Source organism: Monodon monoceros, unplaced genomic scaffold (assembly GCF_005190385.1).
Source record: "Monodon monoceros isolate NGI ecotype Baffin Bay Population unplaced genomic scaffold, NGI_Narwhal_1 Super_Scaffold_12, whole genome shotgun sequence".
Taxonomy (NCBI): domain Eukaryota; kingdom Metazoa; phylum Chordata; class Mammalia; order Artiodactyla; family Monodontidae; genus Monodon; species Monodon monoceros.
This window is the reverse complement of record NW_021703768.1, coordinates 162,355,646-162,366,887: the sequence shown is the minus strand read 5'-3', so window position 1 is coordinate 162,366,887 and position 11,242 is coordinate 162,355,646. Positions and strand designations below refer to the sequence as shown.

General features: G+C 53.5%; 1 protein-coding gene across 1 annotated transcript in view; it reads left to right on the top strand.

Moving 5' to 3' along the window:
• Positions 1 to 8,778, top strand: part of OLFM2 (olfactomedin 2) — a 62,061-nt gene extending 53,283 nt beyond the window's left edge. Inside the window, exons 2-6 of the mRNA XM_029217466.1 lie at positions 3,329 to 3,478; positions 5,254 to 5,400; positions 5,653 to 5,872; positions 6,207 to 6,313; positions 7,628 to 8,778. Of these exons, the coding sequence (XP_029073299.1) occupies positions 3,329 to 3,478; positions 5,254 to 5,400; positions 5,653 to 5,872; positions 6,207 to 6,313; positions 7,628 to 8,305 (1,302 nt within the window). The 3' untranslated portion in view covers positions 8,306 to 8,778. The remainder of the gene's footprint in view (positions 1 to 3,328; positions 3,479 to 5,253; positions 5,401 to 5,652; positions 5,873 to 6,206; positions 6,314 to 7,627) is intronic.
• Positions 8,779 to 11,242: the final 2,464 nt, after the last annotated feature.

The window sequence follows — 11,242 nt, the reverse complement described above, 5'->3', positions numbered from 1 at the left end:
TGGTTCACGGGCCCAGCCGCTCCGTAGCATGTGGGATCTTCCCAGACCAGGGCTCGAACCTGCATCCCCTGCATCGGCAGGCAGATTCTTAACCACTGCGCCACCAGGGAAGCCCTGATTATCTATTTTATATAGAGTAGTATGTGTATGTTAATCCCAACCTCCTAATTTATCCCTCCCCCTCTGGGTCACCCTTTTTGTCTTAGGCCATCCTTCTTGGTTTTGGTCAGGCTTCTTCAGGAGCAGAGCTGGATGAGAGGAGTTGAGTGCAAATACTTAGCTGGGAGGCGATCCCAGGAGGAACCAGTGGCGAAAGGGAGATGGGAAGTGAAGGAAACCCAGGCAGGGCAATCTAATGGTGCCACTGTGGGCACCTGGAGCACAGATCCCCATGGGATCCTCTGGGAAACTGCAGGCAGCAGGCACCCCAGAGTTCTCCCACTGGAGAGGCGAGAGGGCTGGTATTTATCACGAACTCCGTGGGGACTTCCGGGTGGGAGGTGCTTCTGCCTGCCCAGTGCAAAGGCAGGGTGGGCTCGGACCACCCGAGGAAGCCCTTGGCAGTGAGGGATCCTGGGCGCTCTGCAGTAAGGCTGGAGTGTGGGCTCCACCTGGACCATGCCTGCGTGCAAGGGAGCCTGGGAAGGTGAGTGACTTCATTCCTCCGCCGGGGAAACATGGACTTGTAAAGAGGGGGTTCCCTCAACCTCCGAAGTGTGTACATAAGGCTCAAAGAATGACTAATGACAATAGTTTCAGATGGCATCTATGAATGTTTTCTTTTTTTCTTATAAATTAGCGGACGAGTCAAGCTCATCTGTACCGTGATATCACTTGCTCACATTCCAATAAGCTAAAAAAAAAGGCTTTATTGAGTGGGAGAGAAAAAGGTGGGCTAACAGCTGGAGTCTCTGGGATTGCTCATAACTCACAGCCTGGCTTATCTCTGCTACAGCTCATGGGAACAGCCTCTGCGGGGTGATAAGTAGCGGCTGTGCAAATGATCCATGATGGTGAAGCTTTGTTTCTCTGTAAAACACTTGGGGTTTTATCAGACTTTCTTCCCCGTCTTAGGAATGCATTCTGGATAGGACCAGCATCTTCTACTTCCCATCTCCTCGGTTTCCACCCTTCATCGCTTGCCTGGACTCTTGCAGTGACCTCTGCCCTGGTTTCCCACCCTTGCCACCTCACACCCACAGTCTGTTCCCCCCCCCCACAGCAGCCAGGGGGCGCTTGTGAACACCTGAGTCAGGTCCTGTCCATCCTCTGCACAGAACCCTCCTTGGCTCCTACCTCACTCAGAGCAAAAATGTGTCCTCCCCATGGTCCACAAGGCCCTGTCCCATCTCTGTCCTCATCTCCCCCACCCCGCGCACAATCTCTCCCTCGGTGACTCTGTTCTAGCTGAACTAGCCTCCTCCATGTTTCCCAAGCATACCAGGCATGGTCTGGCCTCAGGGCCTTTGCACTTGCTGTTCTCTCTGCCTGGAACATCTTTCCCCAGATATCCTCATGGCTCCTCCCTCACCTCCTTCAGGTCTTTACTCAAATGACATCTTCTCATTAAGCCCTTCCCAGGGCCCCTAAAATTGCAATCCCTAACCACCCCCCAACCCTAGCATCCTCCATCATTTCTTCCCTGCTTTACTTCTCTCTATGGCACTCAAAACCCTTTAAATACTTGGTGTTAACTTATTTATTTCTGTTGCTCTCCACTTTAAAGTAACTCCTAGAGGAGCTTTTGTGTTTGTGTTTTGTTTACTATGTTTTCAATGTCCAGAACAGAGCCTGACACACAGTAGGAGCTTAACAAATATTTGTTGAACAAATGAGACCACCATGCCCCGATTAAAAACAAAAAGACTGGGACTTGTGACTGACTCCAGTACGTTCTGGGGAAGCTCAAGGGGGCCTGATCTGGGGGCCCAACACGTTCCATCCAGTGAGGATTCAATGCTTTTTGAGCAGTGTTTCTCCAATCCCTCCAGGTATTGGTCAGAATTTGTGTGCCAGAAGTGTCCCTTCCTCTCTCCCCTTCTCCTGGCTCACTCATCCCTCAAGTTCAGCTTACTTGTCCCTTCCCTGGGGCACCTCCTCTGAGACCCTCAGCCTGGGAGGGTCTGTTACTCTCTGTACTTTCTTTGTAGCATTCACTGCAGCATAGTTCTAGAAGTAATGGCAGGATTCCATAATTCATGTCTGTCTCCTCCACATCTATGGGCAGCAATCGATATGCTTTCTTCGTCTCTCTCTTCCTAGACCCTATCCCAGACCCATGCCTGGCATAGAATAGGCACTCACTAGATATTTTCTAATAATTTTGGAAAAATATGGCTCTGATGAACATGAGCCATAGGACACACGCATCCCTTAAAAACCTGAACAACCAGAGTCAGTTCCCTGATGAACATGAGCATTTCAAAGGTTCTGATAAGTCCTGCATTAAAGAAACTCGTTTCAGGAATTCCCTGGTGGTCCAGTGGTTGGAGGTCTGTGCTTTCACTGCTGAGGGTCCAGGTTTGATCCCTGATCGGGGAACTAAGCCCTCAAGCCGCGCAGCATGGCTAAAAAAAAAAAAGAAGAAAGAAAGAAAGAAACTCGTTTCACTCAGCAATGCACAAACATATTTGACCTCAGAGTACCGTCTTCCCAGCATGCCTGCTAAGATTGCCAGGGTTCCAAGGAGCATGGTTTGGGAAGCACAGCCATAATTGATCCATGAATTATCTGAGCAGCATCAACTGACTTGAAGTTTAGTTTAGGAGGAGTCTAAAAGTGACGCCTTTTAGTCAAGGGCTTGGAGGTCTCTGTGAGGAGTCTGTCACCCTTTGGCCATCACCCTGCCTCTTCTCAGGAACAGGGGTTGGTGGAAGGGGGAATGACAATAGTAGAGTTATGCTTAGTGGCCCCCAAGATATATCCAGAACCTGTCTGTCACTGTGGGTTGAGAAGCAGAGAGGAATGTTCAGGTTTGAGGGTTGGTAGGAGTCTGAGTCTATGTTCTAATGGTGGTTATGGAGGCATTGTTGCATGCGTGCGCAAATGTGTTTGAGAGAATGAATTCCCCTCTTTGGAAGGGCTCAAATCCCACAATTCCTTGCCATGTTCCTTCGCCCCTCATACCTCAGTCTTATCATCTGTAAAATGGGGCTCCCTGAGGAGGGATTGAGATCACACACGTCTGGCACTTAGCACATGGTCTGGCACATTCCAAGGGTCCAGCAAAAGACATCTGTCATCTCTCCGGGGCCCCTTTTCTCTCCCAGGAGGGATGGGGTGATTTCCCCCATTGGGTTCCCACTCTCTGACTCCGACTTCCCCGCAGACCCTCTTCCAAAGCCCAGAGGAAGGCTGGCAGCTGTACACCTCGGCCCAGGCTCCCGATGGAAAATGCATCTGCACGGCCGTGATCCCCACGCAGAGCACCTGCTCCCGCGATGGCCGGAGCCGGGAGCTGCGGCAGATAATGGAGAAGGTAAGAACCTTCCAGGTTCCCTTGTGAGAATCTCCCAATTCCCACCCTGCCCTCTGCCCCCATCCAGGTCAGCCAGGGCCAGATCTAGCCAAACAGATTATTCAGAACTGGTGGATGACCTGGCTCCCCTCCAGGTGGATATTTCGGTCAATATCTGTTTAGTGCTTTCTTTGGAGGAGAAGCTGAGCGCTGTATGGGGACAGGGAAGGAGAACCCCAGTGGCAGCATCTGAGTCTTCGGTGCATGAGCTCTGGCCCCACCACGCACTCAGCCAGACTCACCTGCTAAGAAGGGTCTCACCCTCCATCCCAAGAGACTTACATAAAGATGCCTTCCCCTTCTGATTGTGGTTGATATAAACTGGTCCCCATTCAATACATTCCCAAGGATATTTCGGTGCCCTTTAGAGGCCGGCTGCTGTCTCTTGCCACTACCCAGCTGAACTGCCCACTAGTCACCTCTGATGTCGGTGTTGAAAGGGACAAGCAACTTCCCACCGCCATCCTGTAGAGGAGGAAGCTGAGGACAGAAGAGACCCTTGTTGGCACTGGAGTCTTCCACCCATTAACTCTGTAGGATCCTGCCCTGCCCGTGACACCGGAACTGCTTTCCCCAACAGTGCAGAATGGCCATGTGGTGGCCCCTGATTGTTGACCATGACCGTAAAAATGTTTTGTGGCGTCCAGGATGGGTATCAGGTTCTTGGCTTTCTGAGAACTTCCAGGTGTCACGTGAACAATGGTTCAGGAAAGTCTGTGTATTTCAACAGGCATCCAGTGTTGCCTCTGAGTTCACCTTGGCCGGGAGGAACTCAACTTAGCCAAGTGGAGGTGGGAGATAGGGGGCCCTCGGTCTGGATTAGGAGAGGTTAGGGCAAGGGGAAGTTCAGTTCCCTCAGTTAGCCTAAAGGTATTTATTGAGCATCTAGTATTTACTGAGCATTCAGCTGTGGACAAGCCAGACACTGGGTCTGCCTCTGAGGATCCCACCTAAAGGAGACAGATGAATAAGAATGTTCCAGGTAGTACTCATAGCTGGAAAGAAAATAACCACGTAAGGGGGAGAGGGTGAGTGGCTGCTTAAGGCAGGGTGATCAGGGAAGGCCACTCTGAGGAGGTGATGCTGGAGTTGAGACATGAAGGATGAGGCGAAGCCAGCGGCGAAGACAAAGGGAACAGTGCTCCAGGTAGAAGGATCAGCAAGTGCAAAGGCCCTGAGGACGGAAGAAGTTTCAAATCTATGTGAGCGAAGTTGGGCTGGTGGTTGCAGTGGATGAACACGGCGAGTAGGCAGGCAAAGGGGCAGGACCAGCTCGCGGGGTCTGCAGGGGAAGGTGATCCAATCTTCCTTTTGAAAAACTCCCTCTCGGGACTTCCCTGGTGGTCCAGCGGTTAAGAGTCCGTACTTCCACTGCAGGGGGCCTGGGTTCGACCCCTGGTCGGGGAACAAAGATCCCACATGCCTTGCAGTGTGGCCAAAAAAAAAAAAAAGAAGAAAAAAGAAAAAACTCTGTCTGGCTGCTCTGTGGAGACTTGACTGCTGGGGACGAGAGTGGAGGCAGGGAGAGCAGGGAGGAGGGAAGAGGTGGGAGGTGGTGGTGGCCAGACTAGTAGCCAATGGATGGATTGCGCCTGCCATTGAGAGGTCAGGTTGCTGGTAAGGTTGGGAGGAGAAGGTTGGTTGGGTGTTTGGCCTCTGGCCCTGCCAGGTCTTGTCTGTGGCATCCCGGGGACGGGGACAGGAGTGTGGCTCTCCCTAACCCTCCAAGTTCCTAGGTTCAGAACGTCTCCCAGTCCATGGAGGTCCTTGAGTTGCGGACGTACCGTGACCTCCAGTACGTGCGAAGCATGGAGACCCTCATGCGGAGCCTGGATGCGAGGCTCCGGGCGGCCGACGGGTCCCTCTCGGCCAAGAGCTTCCAGGTGGGTCCTTCTGGATTCAGGTCGGAGGTCAAGAGAAGCATTGGGATAGGTCCCATTAGTTCCCAGAGTGGGGGGTCACATCTGGGAAGGACCGAGTGTTGGCTGGCCCAGGTCTAGGGTCCAGTGTGGGCTGAATATCAAGGGCCAGGTGCGCATCAGAGATAAGGGGTGAAGTTGTGGGTTGAAGGCTGGGCTCAGGTCTGGGTCACTGGTCAGGGGTTGGGATCAGCAATGGTTCCACCTTGGGAGCAGGAGATGAAGGACAGGATGACGGAGCTGTTGCCCCTGAGCTCGGTCCTGGAGCAGTACAAGGCGGACATGAGGACCGTTGCGCGCCTGCGGGAGGAGCTGAGGAATCTCTCCGGCAGCCTTGCAGCCATCCAGGAGGAGATGGGCGCCTACGGGTACGGGGACCTACAGCAGCGGGTGATGGCACTGGAGGCCCGGCTCCGCGCCTGTGCCCAGAAGCTGGGTATGCCTTGATGCTTGATCTTGACCCCTGGCCTCCACACCCAACCCCAGAACCCTCTGTGTGCCCAGGGCATGGTTTTGACCTCTAACTTCGAAACTTGGACCCTTGACCTCCCTACCCGAGGCCAAAAATAGACCCAGAAGTTGGAAATGCTCCTGACCCTACACTTCCAGTCCCTCACCCCCAACCTCACTCCACCTTGGGACCAGATTTCTGGATCCTTCCTCACCCCCGTTCCCAGCTCTTCAGTTTGATCACACTACCTCGTCCTTGCCCTGCCTCCCTTGTGCTCTTCCCATTCTCCACCCTCATCCCCCCTGTTCCTGCCTCCCAGGCTGTGGGAAGCTGACGGGGGTCAGTAACCCCATCACCATTCGGGCCATGGGGTCCCGCTTCGGCTCCTGGATGACTGACACGATGGCCCCCAGTGCAGATAGCCGGGTGAGTGACTGGGCCCACGCCAGGGGTCAGAACCTATACTGAGGAGGAGACACAGCCTGTGGCTGCCCCTAGGTGCCAAGCGATTCCACATCAATGATTATCTTGTAGGCCGAAGTGTCCTAGGGTCTCCAGGGCCCTTGGACCTCCCCCTGTCTAGCGACCACCAAGTGACCAAGAACTTTCCAGCCCTGTGAATCCATAAGTCAGCTGACCTCCAGTGACTGTATAGAGACTAATGGTTACTAGTACTAATGACCAGCTCCCAGTGACCACTGACCTCAAAGTAACCACCAGTGACCAGTGCCTTCCCAAGGACTAGGACCTACCAGCACCACTCAATGACCTTTAAATTTCTGGTGGCCACCATGGTCACAATTGCCTATCACCTCTGATCCACAGGAACCATCTATTAACTGCCTAGTGACTATCCTAGTGATGGATGTTGGTCACTGGGCAGCCATTGAGTGTCATAGATTAGAGGTAGCAAATAGCCACTGCCCCACTGTGATCATTGGCCTCCCAGGCATCATGGTGGTTCAACCAAGGGGTTACGAGCTTGGGTTTGGGGGGAATTGCCTGGTGGTCCAGTGGTTAGGATTGGTGCTTCCACTGCTGGGGCATGGGTTCAGTCCCTCGTCGGGGAACTAAGATCCCGCAAGCCACGAGGCACCACAAAAAAAAAAAAAAAAAAGAACTCAGACTTGGAGTTATATCCCGCTTCCACCAATTCTTAGCTGGGAAACTTGGGGACGTTCCTTAATGTCTCTGAGCCTCAATTTTCCTTATCTTCAAAATGGTTATGATAACATCAGCGTTACAGTTTTTGGGATGCTTAGCCCAATAACCAGCATGAGTAAGGGCACTCACAAACGCTAATACCATGGTGACAGCGAAAGATGTTGACGGAGAGGATGGTGACGTTCATGCCGGTCACCTCGTGGTTACAGGAATTACCCACGGGCGATGGATTCACGTGACCTCTTATCACCCAAGGGCAGCCTAATGACCACTAGCCATCCCATATCCAATGACCAGTGAACTCCTAGGCCCAGTGAGTCACCAGGGACTGCCATTTCCCCGATTCTTGGGGATCAAGCACTGTCCTCTGAGTGTCTGAGACCAATAGCACTCCCTGACCAAGTGATCCCAGTCACTGGGATGATGCCTGGTCATGAAAGGTCACTGGACATCCCATGACTGAGTAATGACCACTTAGTGGCTGTTGATCCCTAATGACCATATGATTCCTGAGTGGCTGCTGGGACCTTTGGGTCATTGGTGGTGGTCCACCAGTGACCAGCGGCTCTCTTGTAGGTCTGGTACATGGATGGCTATTACAAGGGCCGGCGGGTCCTGGAGTTCCGCACTCTGGGAGACTTCATCAAAGGCCAGAACTTTATCCAACACCTGCTGCCCCAGCCGTGGGCAGGCACGGGCCACGTGGTGTACAATGGCTCCCTGTTCTACAACAAGTACCAGAGCAACGTGGTGGTCAAGTACCACTTCCGCTCGCGTTCTGTGCTGGTGCAGAGGAGCCTCCCTGGGGCCGGCTACAATAACACCTTCCCCTACTCCTGGGGTGGCTTCTCGGACATGGACTTCATGGTGGACGAGAGTGGGCTCTGGGCCGTGTACACTACCAACCAGAACGCAGGCAACATCGTGGTCAGCCGGCTGGACCCGCACACCCTCGAGGTCGTGCGGTCCTGGGACACCGGCTACCCCAAGCGCAGCGCCGGCGAGGCCTTCATGATCTGTGGCGTGCTCTACGTGACCAACTCCCACCTGGCCGGGGCCAAGGTCTACTTCGCCTACTTCACCAACACGTCCAGCTACGAGTACACAGACGTGCCCTTCCACAACCAGTACTCCCACATCTCCATGCTGGATTACAACCCCCGCGAGCGGGCCCTCTACACCTGGAACAATGGCCACCAGGTGCTCTACAATGTCACCCTCTTCCACGTCATCAGCACCGCTGGGGGCCCCTAGGGGCTGCCGTCGTCGCTCACACAGCCACACGAGGGCCACGGGAGCCCTTTCTACTCCACCTGTGTCCTTCCAAATTTATCTTTCTGTCTCTGTCCTGCCCCCTCTCTCTCTCTTCCTCTCCCCTCCTGTACTGTTTTTTCTCCCTCCACCTTTGCGCCCAGCTTTCATTCTCTGCTTCTGTTATTTGTCAGTGCGTTTTCTCAGTATTGTCTCTTCTTTATTGATCTCTGATTTTGATACTTCGCTTTCTTTTTATTGAGGCCTCTCTATCTTTTGATCGATGTGACTCTCCAGCTATCTCTGCCTGTCTCTCTCCCTCCCTCCCTTCCCTCTTTGCGTCCCACTCAGTCCTCCTCTTCCTGGCTTCACGTCCCCTCCTCCCGACCCAAGGAGTAGAGTGCATGGATGTTTCTTATTTTATTTACACCTTTTCTTTCCGGGTTGCTGGAATAAACGGGACCTTTGACATTTGATGCTTCAGCGGCTCTGTGTGTCTGGAAGGGGCAGAAGAGGCCAGGTGGAGGGTGAGCCTGGAGGCCCACCCCAGCTGGGTCCTCTTGTCCCAGGCCACAAGCTTTGTGAACAGGGGCAGGTAAGCCCAGCCTGGGGGGTGGGTGGGTGAGGGCCCTGGCAGAGCCCTTTGGGAAGAGAGGAGAGGATACCCAATCCAAACTTGTTTCAAACAACATGATCCAGATAACCAAGAACTCTATCACAACGATGAAGACTGGCCTCAAATGAATATTCTTTGTCACTGCTTTTTTTGTTGTTCTTTTTTTTCACTCACTGATCACACAGGTGCATCACTAACCCATCTGGCAACTTTTAAAATGGGTTTTTAACAATTTGGCTGCTTTTAAGAATATGGGTATGAGAGGGTAGCACACAGAATTTTTCCTTTTTCTTCTCTTTTTTCTTTGTAACATCAAAATCATTTTGTATGAGTTGCACCTGTTCTGAGTTAGCTGATTAAAAAAAAGATAGCAAGTCTGAAAGTGCATGGGGGCCCTTCCGCTGGACACACCCACGCCCCGTGCCCGGGCTTGGGCAGGGATAGTCCCTGACGTGGGGACCTACATGGGGACTGGAGCTCCTGGAGGGGAAGGACGGGCAAAGTTAGCAAGTATCAGAGACAGGAAGGGAAGGGGTGTGTGAGAGCGTGGGGAAGAGACTGAAGTAAGCAAAGGCCAAGTCCTCAGGAACCTCGGCAGTGTGACTAAGGTGGGGTGGGAGGGGTTCATAGAAGGGGAAAAACAAAATGAAGGCTTTATTTTAGCCAGATCTTTGGTAGCCTGGGTGACAGACTGCAAGGAGATGGGGGAGACAGTCGCCTCTGAAGCTGTGGCCGGGAACAAAGGTAGTGCTGACCACTCCCCGCGTACGCCCCAACAACGGCCCCCCCTGAAATCTCCAGCAGAAACATTGTGCAAACAGCCCACCGGCCCAGACAACACCCCCCCCACCCCTGCTGAGGCCACGGAGGCCAAGCTTGCTCCTCTGGGAGGAACCCTCCCTCCCTGTCTCCCCGTCTCTAATTAATGGCCTGATTAAATCATCTCCGCTCCGTGATGGCATCTCCGGGAACTCGGGACACTGGGGCCGTACTGCCGATGAAACCAATGAATAATAAATGCGACTGCCTAATGCACTCATTTAAAACCAATTTTTAAAGAAATCTTCAAGAAAAGCAATTAATTTCCATTTAAATTAACAAGTTCGACATTGAAGAGAACCGATTCCTGGGTAAGCACCTTGAGAGGCACTTCGCTCTGTACCTGCTTTTAAAGAACAAACACACAAACAAAAAACAGGCACAGGGCGAGGGCACCTAGAACATCTACGCCCCATCCCTCCAATTTGTATTGGGCATCAGACAGATGCCCACAGGCGCCCCTTCTCTCTTTCACACACACACACAGAGGCAGGCCCAGCCCTCCTTATACTTTGGGGTTGGTGGCTTTTGTTCCAACCAAGGTAGGCAAGGAGTAATTAACTCCCCGCCCCTCGACCCAGGCGAGGGTTGCGTGTCATCTGCGTGTGTCCTAGGCTGCCTACTGCTTACCCTGCTTCCCCTTTTGTGGAGGTGTGTCTGTCTACATCGGGGAAGCTTTGTAGCCCATCCCGTGGCAGTACCCATGTTACCCCGAGTTGAAGTAACTGGCTCTAGCCCTGCTCTGTGGCCACAGAAGCCTGAGCTGGTGAAAACGGCAAAAGAGTGGAAACCAGCCCCCTGGGTCGAGTTTGGGCCGGAAGGTGCCAGACCAGTGACAAAGAGTATACTCTCACCACGCTGAAGGCCTGGGATTTAGGGCCTCACTTCTGGGCAGGAGGGGTGTGGAGCAGGTGACACAAGCCACAGCTCGTGAATCACGCGTGCTGCGTGCTGAGTGGGCTCTGGGGGCATGTTTACCAAAGAGCAACGTTCTTTTGTGTTGGGTTTTGGCCGCTGCACAGCTAGACAAAGGAAGAGGGAGGTCCATGGAGGCCGGTGGTCACGCCCAGACGGGCGGACCCCCGGGTCACACAGGACAGACACACACCTAAGGCCAACTAGTCACATGGGCACATGCAGGCTTGGGCGCACACACACACACACATCCCGCACCCTCCCTTCCCCGGCAGCATCTCAGATGCCTGGGAGCCCAGGGAGACCTTCCCCAGGCCTTTGGTGCTGAGAGCGAGGCACAGGCCCACCCTCAGGTGGTGCCTTGGAGCAGGACCCTGAAAACCCTTCCGCCCCCAAGTACTCATTTCCGATCCTTCCCAGAGGCTCCTTTGGACCTGGAGGGGTGCAGTGGCTCCCCCGACACCACAGAACGGTTGGCGCAGACAGCAGGGCTGCTGCCTGCCTTGTGACCTCCACGGGTGGTGGGAGAGGATTCTGCCTGGAGGCGCAGCCAACCATCAGGCTCTCCCCAGCCCACCAGAGCTGAGAGG